Source organism: Ovis canadensis, chromosome 2 (assembly GCF_042477335.2).
Source record: "Ovis canadensis isolate MfBH-ARS-UI-01 breed Bighorn chromosome 2, ARS-UI_OviCan_v2, whole genome shotgun sequence".
NCBI lineage: Eukaryota > Metazoa > Chordata > Mammalia > Artiodactyla > Bovidae > Ovis > Ovis canadensis.
This window is the reverse complement of record NC_091246.1, coordinates 251,155,120-251,169,080: the sequence shown is the minus strand read 5'-3', so window position 1 is coordinate 251,169,080 and position 13,961 is coordinate 251,155,120. Positions and strand designations below refer to the sequence as shown.

At 38.5% G+C, this 13,961-nt stretch overlaps 1 protein-coding gene across 19 annotated transcripts in view; it reads right to left on the bottom strand.

The window, feature by feature from the left end:
• Positions 1-329: 329 nt before the first annotated feature.
• The window catches only part of HP1BP3 (heterochromatin protein 1 binding protein 3), a 36,811-nt gene continuing 23,179 nt past the window's right edge, over positions 330-13,961 (bottom strand). For 14 of the 19 annotated variants that reach the window (XM_069579160.1, XM_069579161.1, XM_069579162.1 and 11 more), the window contains 5 exons: positions 10,194-10,284; positions 5,545-5,704; positions 4,067-4,178; positions 2,540-2,653; positions 330-2,102 (listed from right to left, as the gene is read on the bottom strand). In XM_069579160.1, coding sequence (XP_069435261.1) covers positions 1,808-2,102; positions 2,540-2,653; positions 4,067-4,178; positions 5,545-5,704; positions 10,194-10,284 — 772 coding nt within the window. In that variant the 3' untranslated portion in view covers positions 330-1,807. Of the gene's footprint in view, positions 2,103-2,539; positions 2,654-4,066; positions 4,179-5,544; positions 5,798-10,193; positions 10,285-13,961 lie in introns of all 19 variants that reach the window. The other 5 variants (XR_011254784.1, XR_011254785.1, XR_011254787.1 and 2 more) reach the window with 1 other exon arrangement.

The window sequence follows — 13,961 nt, the reverse complement described above, 5'->3', positions numbered from 1 at the left end:
GCAATGCTGTCTGTTTTTCTAGTTCAAGGACATCTCTGAACACTAAACATGAAAAACTGGAACTTATGACCTTGAAAACAGGGACCTTGATAAAATACAAAGTGATTTTTAAAAATCTCTTATGCACTGAATAATCAGGTTCAATGTACTAAAAACACTCACCATCTATTTAAAAATTCAAAAACTCAAATAGACTGGAGCTTGTTGGAGCTTGTATTTAAAAAGGAAAATGGATGACAGCTAGTACAAGGAGCAGAGAAGGCTCAAAGTGAGTAAAACACTACTTCTGAGGAATTCTAGGAACTTTTAAATACAAGCTACAGTCCAGCAGCTTTTAAAATTCCATGTTTATTCATATTTTTCAAAATATATGTACATAAAAAAAGGAAGATTTACAACAGGAAAAGATTGCCTTACATGCAACACAAATTCCAATAAACTCATGATGGGATCACACATGATTCTGGATCTAACTCAAGCCAGTCTTCTCAAGTCCAATTCCCAGCCACGCCTCAGGCTGCAGACGGGATCCCAGGAGACAATGCAAATGGAATGGATTAAACAAACATGTTTTGCCTCTGGCAGCACTCGAGCCAGAAGACACACACCAAAAAATTTAAGACAATTAAAATGTCAAGTGCCACAGGGAGGATAAATGATAACCGGAAATCAATATTTCTTAGGAAGCTAATACTATTTAACACAACTTCACGATACTAAAACAAATACAAATAAGGAAGGGTTAGGTAGTCAGGCTTCATTTGTTTTTTTCTTTTCTCTTTTTAAATAACTCAAAAAAGGAAGCCACTAGTTTGTTATCAAAAGTGCTGTGGAAAGAAAAGAGGGGAAAAAAAATCCACAGATAAATGTGGAATATTTTAGCAAATTGTTATGTTTTCCATTTCACATTTCTACATTAGCAATGGTGTAACTCTCCAACATTTCCTTATAAAAAAGGGAAAGAGGAAGTGACAATCCATGCTCCAAATATTAAAAATATATTTAGCTATCTGATCAAGACTTTAATTTTTGGTAACACAGGTGACACCAGAAATCACAAATTCAGTGCGTGCCTGTGTTTCCCCCTCAGCCAGAAACCACGTGGTGGAGAGGCCTTGTGCTTGCTGCTGTGGGGATGCGGCGCCCAGGGGCCAGCAAAAAATACCTGGAGATGGAGCAATGGGAAAGCGGCCCAAAGGGGTCATGGATCTTCAGCCTCTAATGAGATCAGGGTGCTTTTGGCCTGTTCCCAAAGCTAAGACATCTCTGTGTTTATAGTTGGAGAGAGAGAGGGTTAGCGGAGTGGTTTTATAAATAAGATTAGCTATTACAGCTGTAGTGAAGCCTCTAGGTAGGAGGCTTTATGATTCAGTCAGGGCTATACTGCCTCCTCTTTACATCCAGCACCTGACCAGCATCCCATTCTCGGTGGTTTCTAACAAATATAAAAATCTTTGCAACTGTTTAGATAAAACTGGAAGGGAAAAAAAAAGCCAAAGCTGACCATTAAAAAAGGAAGAGGGATAAGGTGGAGGAAGGAAAGAGGACAAGAACAGACTATACAGTTCAGGAAAAGTCCAAAATTATGGCAGAAATTAAAATGACTGGGAGGGGAGGGGCAGGCACCAAGAACAGCACCTAAAGCTAACAAATGGCTAAACTGGTTTATTTATATTCCCTCCCCATAATGTTCATAGGAGAGGAAAAAAAATGTAATTTTAAAAGCATCAAAACTAAAACAAATGCACACTGACCTTAGAAAATAAGATTTTGAATTTCATCATGATACCCTTTTTCCCTATAAAATTTACTTTTTCGCTTTGAACGATTTCTTCATGGTAGATTTGCCCTTGCCAGGCAATTTCACTTCCTTTCTCACACTGGCTGCAGGCTTCTTGGAAGAGCTACCACTAGGTTTCTTGATGACTGAGGGTGAGGGTCTGGCTTTCTTGGCAGGAGTTTTCGCTTTAGGAGGGGCTTTCTTGGGCAGGGGCCTCGCTTTCCCTCGCTGGGCAGCTGGGACTTTGGGCGCCAGCTTGGACCCTCTTTGCTTCACGGCTGCAGCCTTCCCTGGTGACTTGGCTGGGGTTTTCTTCTGCAACCTGTGAGAACCAGAGAGAAGGCAATCACTTATACTTGAGAGATTCACTTCACCATGATGACGAGATACTTTGCCAGAAAAGAAACAGTACAGGTAAAATCACCTACATTAAGAAGAATATGGGTTATATAACCTTCCAACTAAAATTGTATAAAAATTCAACCAATTCTGGAAGTCTACATGTTTTTCCCAGAAAAACATGGAATTATTTTTCTTCAAATAACCAAACTACACACTATGCACACACACAGGTTTGACCAAAGAGTAATTAAACATTCAGTGTTTCACAAGTTTAGAGCCTCTAAATTCTCAGGAGAGGGTAAGTTCCAACGTCACACAGAGCACTTGAGAAGGACGCAGAGCTGCTGACATGCTTCTCACAGCCTCTTCCCTCACGGCCACTCTCAGCTCTAACAAGTGTTTCCCACACACTCGCACCTTCTCTTCGGTGGTGGCTCTTCATCTTCAGAGTCTTCCTCTGATGAGTCATCTTCATCTTCATCCTCATCTTTAGAATCATCTGGCTCTTTCTTTGGAAACAGAACTCCTGGGCTAGTAAAAAAAAATACTAGATAAAGAGAAGTCCCATGGGGACAAGCAAAAGGATATGAACCCAGATATGCTCTTTCCTGGACATTACCCACTTCCTCCCACACTCCCCAATTAAGTCAGGTTAGGTTACAAATACCAGGTCACAATTCAACCTATTTTGAACACTCAAATGAAGTTATGACAAATCTATAAAAGCCTCAAACATAACTCATTCTCTACTTCCTTCCATTTAATAAAATCAACAATCACTTATTTAGTAAAGTTACTTAAACTCCTGATGTGTGTTCGGCACTGTATCAGCCACTGAACATATAGCAGTGAATGGTCCATACAGCAGTGAACAGTCTATACAGCAGTATATATTTTTTGCCCTTATGATACAAGACGTCATAAAGTCTGAATCTCTTCAAAGTTTTTGAGAAATTCAGCAAGGATTTTCTAACTTTTCTTTATCCTTAATGACAGAAAACTTGGTACCACTGATTAATAAATCTTTAAATCATAACACTGTATGTACATGATTTTAAGAATTATATTTAAAGCTAAACATTTGAAAAATTCAAATACTGTACATTCAATGAAGTAACATTTATGTTTATGCACCTAGAGAAGGAAATGGCAACCCACTCCAGTGTTCTGACCTGGGAAATCCCATGGACAGAGGACCCTGGCAGGCTACAGTCCATGGGGCCACAAAGAGTCGGATATGACTGAGCTCCATGCACGCAGCTCCTACACAGGAGGGTGTAGAACATGACTCAGCACGTTTATGCACAAAGAGCAATATAAGAAAGCTACACACTATATGCCTGCCAAAATAGGTTTTAGTGTTAACTGTCATGGCACTTGACTGGAAATCAAAGTACAAAAAGGCAATAGTCTGGGTATACAAAAAAATGCCTGGTCCATAGGAGGTGCTCAATAAATTTTCTAGTTCAATGAAAAAATAATGCATGTATACCAGACAAGTTTTCCAAAAAAATGTCCTTGTCTCTATAGTAAGAAGAAGGCAGATTAGGATTCTTAGAAGTATCTAATGCTCCCCCTACTTGGTACTGGACAATTAAAACAAATAATCGTCTAAAAATCTTCCTGTCATCATCATGTACTTTATTTCTTATTAGCAGGAATGAGCATGTTAATGACTGGCCAAGGATCCCAAAGAACTCAAAGCTTGATTTCAGGAACACTTGGCTAGCGACGAGCTCCAGCAGGACAGGCCAAGTCAGTCCCGTTAGTGTATGAAACCTTCTGCTCTACAACAATGCTGCCTGAAGAAGTCTTTATCTTCAAGTACATTCCGCTCAGTGCAACAGCACTAAGGGCAAATAAGTGAAGTCACACCTGTAAACTGGAGTCAGATTTTCAAAAGTTGCAATGACCACTACTTCACATTTTCAGTTGGGTGCTTACCTGGGATAATAGGGAAAACAGAGCTGGAAGGTGCCACTAAATCCTTTACCAGAGATCTGCTCCATCCACCCGTTCTTTTCACACCTCTGCAGGGTTTTCTTCAGCAGATGCACTGGACAAAAATTCAGAAATGAAGAAAGTATTTGTTTATTCGGATTTGATACTTCTCTCAACTACAATCTATTATACATTAATTTACTATGTACATTATCCTGTCACATCCAGTATTTTGGCCTGAAGAATTCCATGGACTGTATAGTTCATGGGACTGCAAAGAGTTGGACATGACTGAGCAATTTTCACGTGCTAAATGAATCCTTTGTGGTCAAAGGGATTATTAACTGATTTACTAAATTACTATTAAGTGCCCATAAATTTGGCAAGAATTAATTATAATGGGATGAGACTTCAGAGACTGTTGTGTCAAATTTCTCACTGCACAAAGTGAAACAGCAGCCTAAGAGACTAATGACCTGCCCTACAGCTGCACATAAATGGGTAACTGTTGACTTAAAACTCAGCTCTATTTCTATTCATTTAAATATCTACCGAGTGCCTGTAAGTTCTGATAAGCACTTAGGACAATGTCTATAAAATTAAACCATATATCGCATGAATCGGCAAATAGTTACAAAACAGTATCATGGATCCTAAAGGCCTCACCAGTCCTCACCTTTTACACAAAATCACAAAGCATTCCTTCATAACATTAAAAAATACATATTGCATATGTTAAAAGTCAACAGTAGGACCTCAAAATTAAATGTTTCATTTAAAACAATATATTCTAGTTTGCATTTTCTGTTAAATTTTCATGTTCCTCACCCTACACCATTGCGCCTACTCCCATAGTTTAGTGAGGAAATATATCTCACTAATCCATAAATGATAATGCTGCTATAGCAAGGTTTCTAACCTCGATCATCGCCTGACAGGGCAAATATGTCTACTAAAAAGTTATCTGTATAGGGGTTAAGTCAGTAACAAATCACAGAAGTATTTTAACCCACTGGTTTGGTTCCAGGCTGACAAAAGATGTTTTGGTAAACATTCAGAAGGTAAAAATATACTATACATGAGAGGTTTTTTTTTTTTTTGGCCATGCCACATGGACTGTGGGAAAACCACATCCCCTGCATTGGAAGCTCGAAATCTTAACCACTGTACTGCTGGGAAGTCCTACTTGAGAGGTGTTTTGAACTTAGAAATTTATCTCTATTACAATAAAAATTAGCATAAAAAACCTTTATAATAGAGTGAAATCAAATTCTAATCCTAAGCAGACACTATAAATTAAGGGTAAGACTTGAGTACTTTTGTCTTTTTGTAAATAGTAGATTTATAAAAAGTTCTCTCTTGGTTTTCAGTCAGTAGCTATGCTCTTTCATTAACAGCATGATGTCTAAGGATATTCCCACAAGATAATTTCTGCCACCTTCCCTGGGTCCCCACTGAACCTGCTCAACTTTGAGTCTTACTTTGATAGTTAGAATTGGTCCCTGGGTGGTTCTCCAGGACATACTTCTTCAGAGCGGTGGTGGAACAGGTCTTCGGCTCATTCATGGCAGCAATGGCAGACAAGATTGCATATTCCATCAGGCTTCCACCAAGCAGGGGTTTCTCCCCTGATTTCTTCAGCTGTTTTCCAAGGAGGAAGAGAAAAGCATCAAGACAACACTCTCCCAAAGCAGCTCAAGACAAGACTCCTCTGCACCAGGTGGGTCGGAGTTCCTGCATTAGCACAGATATGTTTTACAATAAATTGTCAGGTTAGGGACTTTCTCTTCCCACTCCTTAGGTATTCAATCTAACTGAGGAGTCCCAACCCTCCTGTGGATCTTTTCTCCTTCTATCTATCCCTCCATCCAACTGAAAATAGCAAAAGCCAACCTAACCCAAAGAGAATGACAGCTCTACTCCAAAAAGGAGGTTAACTGGTTATGTCCCTGACAAATTAACACTTTTGAGACTACTTCCTTTTCTCTGAACTTGAAAAATGTGAGCATTTACAAAAATAATAGTCTTTTTAATCTTGTAAGGAAAACAGCAAAAAGTCTGACAAATATCTGGGGTGTAACAGAAGATTATATGGCATATTTCAAGGACAAAAGGCACCAGTGCCAACAAAGGTGGCACCAGCAAGCAAAAAGGTTAAAGAACAAACTGAGGTACGGTCTACAACAGTGATCCTCAAAAGAAAGGTCCAGAGCCCCCAAAGGGCCCCTGAGGCCCTTTCAGAGGATCTGCAAGGCTAAACTGTTTTCATAATAGTGCTAAGATGGGTTTGTCTTTTTCACTGTGACGACATTTGCACTGATGGTGGAAAATCAATGAGTAAAACTGCTATTACTTTACTACAAATCATGGTGGAGGCGCAGAAATGTACTAGTAGTTAGTGTGTTTTTTACTACTATATACTTAAGAAAAATAAAAGCTAGCTTCACATAGGAATGTCTTTGATATAAAAGTGATTTTTTAAAATCTCAATCCAACATGTCTTTTTGATACTCTATGGGGTAAAATGAGAAGAATGTATAAGGCATGCCAGCTGCATGTGGAGGGATGGTGATAGTCTCAAGGAAAATCACCTAGTGATTGAGTTCTGAGCTGAATTAGCTCCATTTTTCATGGAATACCCTTTTTACTTGAAGGAACAATTAATAGATAATCTATGGTCATCCAGACTTGGGTATCTGGTAGACATTTTCTTGAAAATGAATTAAGTAAGCCTATCAACTCAAGGAAAACAACTAACAGTATTTGTTATCAAATGATAAATTTAACTTTTCAAGAGATAAACTGTGGAAAATCTGCACCTACCATTATGAGCACAATAATTTCCCAATACTTAAATGTTCTGATGAGATCAGTAGGTGATATTAATGAATATAATTTTTGTTATTTTTGATGAAATGTCAACATTTAAAAAATTTGCACGATTCAGTGAACTACTATTTTTCAAATGACTGTGTTATAAAATTACACTCAAAGTTCAAAAATTGCACTCAAAGTTCAAGACAGATCAAAGAATTTAAGGTTACAGAGTACAAGGAGCTCCCTAATATGGTTTCAGGCTTCACACAGCAACTTTAATGTAATTTAAGAAATACCACAAGATCAATTAACAATATATTAACAGAATTAAGGACAAAAAGTATATGATCATCTCAAGAGTTTTAGAACATGTGAGAAATCCAACAACCATTCATCATAAACTTCCAACAAACTAGTAACAGAACTTTCTCAATCTGACAATAGGCATTTATGAAAAATCTACAGCTTTAATGGTAAAAAAATAAATGTTTTCCCTTTAAGATGGGTAACAAGACAAAGACATCTATTCTCATCACTATAATAGATGTTCTATCCAGTGCACAGGCATGGAGGGGGAAAAAAAAAAAAAGACATCCAGATTGGAAAGGAAGAAGTAAAATGGTCTTTGTTTGCAGATGACATTATCCTATATGTAGAAAATCCTAGGGAATCCACCCCCAAAGTCCCAAGGAACCTACAAAAAATTCTAAACTAGTTCAGCAGATTGCAGGATATAAGAACAATAGACAAACCAAATGTATTTCTATTGGACAGCAGTGAGCACTCTGAAAAATGAAAATAAGGTTCCATTCACAATACATGGAAAAAGAACAAAATATTTAGGAATAAATTTAACAAAAGAAATGTAAGATCTATATACTCAAAACAAGCACTGCTGAGAGAAGTTAAAGATCTAAATAAATGATGAGAAAATGCTTGTCCCTGGATTGGAAAACTCAACACTGGAAAGGCAGTGATTCCTTCTGGATTGATCTATAGGTTCAATGCAATTTCTACCAAAACCTCAGGTGGATTTTTGTGATGAATGAATTGTAAAAACCATACAGATATGCACAAGACCCAGAGCAGTCAAAGCAATTTTGAAAAAGAAAAGGTTAAGAGAGGATTTATATTTCCCAATTTCAAAACTTACTATAAAACTACAGTCATCAAGATAGTGTGATCCTGACATGAAGATTCACATATAGATCAATGGAATAGAACTGAAGAGTCCAGAAAAAAACCCTTACACTCATGGGTCAATTATGTTTTGATAAGAGTGCCAAGGCAATTCAACAAGGAAGGGACAGTCTTTTCAGTAAGTGGTGTTGGGATAACTGGATGTCCACATGCAGAAACATGAATTTATATCATTAGTACTTTCATGCATTGGAGAAGGAAATGGCAACCCACTCCAGTGTTCTTGCCTGGAGAATCCCAGGGATGGGGGAACCTGGTGGGCTGCAGTCTATGGGGTCACACAGAGCCGGACACGACTGAAGTGACTTAGCAGCAGCAGCAGCAGCAGCACATATCATAAATGGATCACAGCTCTACATGTAAGAGTTAAAACCATAAACTCTCAAAAGATAAGTAAAACTTGATTTCAAGCCAGGCAATGATTAGATAAGTCATCAACAACCATTAACTTAGAAAAATGATCAACTGGATTTTACCAAAATTAAACACTTTTGTGCTTCAAAAGACACCATTAAGAAAGTGAAACCATGGGTCACAGAGTAGGATAAAATATTTACAAATCATGTATCTGAAGAGGAACTTGTATCTAGTTATGTAACTCTTATATAGGGGCTTACATGGGGCTTCCCTGGTCTCTCAGAGGGTAAAGAATCTGCTTGCAATGCAGGAGACCTGAGTTCAATCCCTGGGTTGGGACAATCCCTTGGAGAAGGGAATGGCAACCCACTCCCATGGACAGAGGAGCCTCGCAGGCTACAGTCCATGGGGTCACAAGAGCTGGACACAACTGGGCGACTAACACTTTGACTTTCACATATAACTCTTATAACTCATAATAAGACAAATAGCTCAATTCTAAAAATAAGCAAAGGCTGTGAAGAGACATTTTACCGAAGAAGATAAATAAATGTCCAATAAGTCCAAGAAAAAATGGTCAACATCAACAGTCTTAGGGAAATGCAAACTAAAACTATAATGAGAAACCGCTTTGTATCTACTAGCATGGGTAAAATTTAAAAAAAGACAGTAAGAGAGTTGGCAAAGATAAGGAGAAGCTGGAACTCTTATACACACACTGCTGGTAGGAATGAAAACGGATGCAGCCACTTTGGCAGTTTCTTAAAATAAATTTACCATGTAGTCCAGGCAGTCCACACTCCTACTTTACCACAAGGGTAATAGTAACATATACCTACACAAAGATCTGGACATAACTGTTCCCAGGCAGTATTAATCACAATAGCTAAAAAGCAGAATAACTCAACTTGTGAATGGAAAAAGTATGTCAGATTATGGAATACTATTTGCCAATGAAAGGAATGAAAGTATTGATTTATGCGCAACATGGATAAAACAAAAAAGTATTATGCTCAGTGAAAGAAGTCAGACACAGAAGAGCACATATTGCTTGATTCTATCTGTGTGAAAGGTGCAAGAAGGAAAATCTATACAGGAAGGAGAGATGAGTAGGCTGGATAGGGATGAGAAGAGAGAGTGATGCAAATGGGCGCAGGAGTCTTTTCGGGTGATGGAAATGCTCGGAAACTGGACTGCAGTGATAGGTGTACAACACTGTAAATTTACTAAATTTTACTGAATCAAATTGTAATGTAAAATGATTATATCTTATAGTATACAAATCATACTTCAATGAAGCTATCACAAAAAAACTATCATTTGTTGAGTATTGGTATACTACCAAAGAATAGTACTGACTTCTGAAAATTACCCAATTACTCCACATTTAAGTACTTGGTGTGAGCTGGATTTTCTTCATAGACGTAACCCCAAATATATTAAAACAGATGCTAGCTGTCTTCTATTAAGCTAACAATTTGTAAAAATGTTAACAAATAGTAACCTCCCTCTCATTACGGGAAATGCAGTTTTCATAAAAAGGGTTATGTCAACACGTAACGGGTTTATTACTTTAGAAAAGAATAAATAACTAAAAAGGTCCTCGGTTATATAATTTCTAATATGGTAAATATTAATATGTATAAGCCACATAAACACAAGCTCTTGGGTCCTCAATAAATTAGAGTATAAGGAGGTCCTGAAACCAAAACTTTTGAGAACTACTTCTCTACAACCAACCCTTTGAGCCTCTAACCTGGAATGTTCCAGAAGCACCTTTGCCAGTTATTTGTTCTAACTGGCCCCTCTCTACTGCTCTCTGCAGAGCATTCTTCAACAGCTGAGGCCTGCAGAGAAAACAGAAAAGAGCGATTAATACATCAATGAAGCAAAGATTTGAAAGAAAGCAGATCTGCGGTCATTCTAAACAACTAAAGTTCTATTCCTATTACACGTGTAGTACTTTGTTAAAATGAACAATAAAATAATAAGTTGTTGGCACTCTTAATAAGTGGTATTCTTTTTTTGTTCAAGCAATAAGCTAAATTATTACAGAACCAGGTACCATACAGAACTACGTAGTATATAGTGGAAGCAAAACTTTTGAGAGCTACCTCTCTAAAACCAAGCCTATGGAACCAATTTCCCACTTGTCAGGGCACTCCAAAAATCTCTTTATTACCATCAGTTTAGTTTAGTCAGACAGCAGCAACACAACTTTGTAATCAAGCAAAGAAAGGGTATCTATAGTCCCATCTAATTCTGACATTCTCTTAAGGCAAAACTCCTAGATCTAAAATACACGTGCGCACACACACACGTATACACACATCAACAAAACCGGAGTCATTTCTTTGCAATCCAGTTACCTAAGTCAGCCTCATAAAATGTAATTCTCTGAGAAAGAAAACATTTTTTTTTAAGCATAGTATCTCTGCCTTTAAAGGGCTGTCATTTAAACACACCCACATACCCACACCCACCCCCCCACCACCCCCCCCCCCGTCATCAAAATCAAACGGCAAGCATGAGGAAACTGAATTTCATTAAAAACATAAGAATAAAGTGTTGAAGCAAAAGCTGCTCTGTCAAGGGGCAATGGTCTGAGTGGTGGGTGAAGAATCTCAGGTGCAAAGAGAAATCAATCAGGTTGACTTAGGGCTTAAAGGGGTCTGCGGTACACGACAGGACAAAACAAAAAGCTACAACCCAGGCTAATGACAGGACATCCGAAGAAACAGCTAGTTGAAACCCAAAAGGTTAGTGATGTGTTTTGCCACACCTCTGCAGAATTACTAGAATAGCACTCAACCAGCAGAAAATCCTGAGACTTATTTGAAACTGATTACTTGATAAGCTAAATTGAGATCAACAACTTGGCAGCCCACTAAGGAGCAGAATAGTGAGGGTCAAACTATTAGCACTTGATGTCCTTTACTGAGCTTCAATACTTTTCATTAGAGAAGAAATTTTAAATCTTTAATCAATAAACATTACAGGCCGAGTTGACACTCAAATTATTGATTACATTATCCATATGATTGGAGAGGAAAAGTAGAGGAGATCTCATGTTCTAATTAATAGGATGCTTAAGAGGAGAAACCATGGGGCTTTCTTGGTGGTCCAGTGATTAAGACTCCAGCTTCCAATGCAGGGAGCACAGGTTTGATCCCTGGTTGGGGAACTAAGATCAAACATGCTGTGCAGTTTGGCAAAAAAAAAAAAAGAAAGAGTAGAAACCATACTAAGAAATCACGTACGCTGTGACACTCGAAATAAAGAAGCTCCCTCCCCACCAAATCACAACCAAAACATCTCTAAGCCAGTGCTGTTCCACTCAGGACAAATATGATTCATGTTACAACCCAAAACATACTCAAAGCATTCATCCCATAAATATTTACTGAGCATTTATTATGGTTATGCAGGATTTAAGACTTAGATCCAGTCACTAAACTTAAATAAGAAATGATGAAAACATAATAATTATGGCAAAGAATTATACGGGTCAGGGTTGAAGTATGTGCACAGAGCTTTGGGAACACAATCAAAGGAATGATTTAACTGTCCAACGATTTTTCTATTAGTTGCTCTGTAAGTTAGATTCCAACACAGGATCACACAGCTTGAGTGGAACACTGAAACCCTAGACTATTAGATCAAATTAAATAACTCATCTGAGAAGAATCTTAACCAAGGGTCAAATGCTCTAGGAAATGAGTTATCAGTTAAACTGGTTCCCTTAACATTTTGTTTCCTCAGCAATACCAACCATTACTCTGATATATCCCTTATCCTGGGCCTTTAGAAACCTCAAGAGTTCTCTCACTCACGCCTACCTTCAGGTAAACCATGCTTATATTAAGTGCTTCGAAACTTCTCAGGCCCTCTCTCTCATCACTGCTGTAACCTTAGTACGAGCCACCATGGCCTCCCTCCTGGGCAGTGTTTTGCTGTGTGTCCATAGTGCACGCCACTATGGGTCATTATATCTATAAAGGCTTCTTTTATTACATTACTCAACCGACAGGTGTCAGGTTCAGAGTCTTTCAAGGCCTGGTCCCACCTCTTGTTTGTCTAGAGCCAGTCAGACACAGGCTTCTTTCCGTTCCCCAAAAAGAACGCCAATTCTTGCCTCTAAATTTTCTCATAAAGCTCCTTTAAGAATGCCTGCACCACTCCATCATCCGATCTAAATTCTACACATTCTTCTAGAGCCATCTCAATGGGATGGGGCACAACTGGATGGGGGCCATTCAAGTCTCATCTCTGTAACTTACTGTTAATTGCCAGGCACAACCCCCTTTTCCAAAAAATTCTACAAGATATATATATCACATTTTGTACATATGATGGTGCTAAGTATTACTCTAAACGTTGTACATGCGTAGAATAAACAGACAACAACCACCCAAAGAAATAGGTACTGCTACTGCCCACACTTTACAGAAAACTAACCAAACTGATCACACGGACGACAGCCTTGTCTAACTGACTGAAACTATGAGCCATGCCACGTAGTAAAAGACGCTTGCTCCTCAGAAGAAAAGCTGTGACCAACCTAGACAGCACATTAGAAAGCAAGAGACATTACTTTGCTGACAAAGGTCCCTTTAGTTAGTCAAAGCTATGGCTTTTCCAGTAGTCATGTAGGGATGTGAGAGAATTGAGCCATAGAGAAAGCTGAGCTCTGAAGAATCGATGCTTTTGAATTGTGGTGTTGGAGAAGACTCTTGAGAGTCCCTTGGACTGAAAGGAGATCAAACCAGTCAATCCTAAAGCAAATCAATCCAGAATATCCACTGGAAGGACTGATACTGAAACTCCCAATACTCTGGGCACCAGATGTAAGAACTGACTGACCAGAAAAGACTGATGCTGGGAAAGACTGAAGGCAGGAGGAGACGGGGACAGCAGGGAATGAGATGGTTGGATGGCATCACTGACTCAATGGACGTGAGTTTGAGCAAGCTCTAGGAATTGGTGATGGGACAGGGAGGCCTTGCATGCTGCAGTCCATGGGTCGCAAAGAGTTGGACACGACTGAGCAACTGAACTAAACTGCTCATACTTTACTGAAGAGGAAAAGTTCAGTGACAGAAAAATTAAGTCACTTCTTCAGGGTCACACAGTCAGGCAGTGCAAGAAGCAGATTATAAACATGGGCAGTCTGATCTCAGATTCTGCATTTTTACTATGCTAGGCCTGCACTTTCAGTATGTTAATGAACTGTCCAGAATAGTGGAAAAAACAAGGTTATAACCAAAAAAGGAAATACAGTTCTGCTTTCACTAGTGAACAGCCAGGTAACCCAGGGTAAGACTTTTATCAGCAAAATTGAGGTAGGAATACATATTTAAGTCTATTTTGAAAATTACAGAAAACAATGTAAACAGAAGTGGTCTTTTTTTTTTTTTTTACATTTTTTAAAGAAGTGCCCACTTTTATTTATTTAAATTATTTGGACGTGCCATGAGGCATGTCAAATCTTAATTTCCTGACCAGGGATCAAACCCATGCCCCG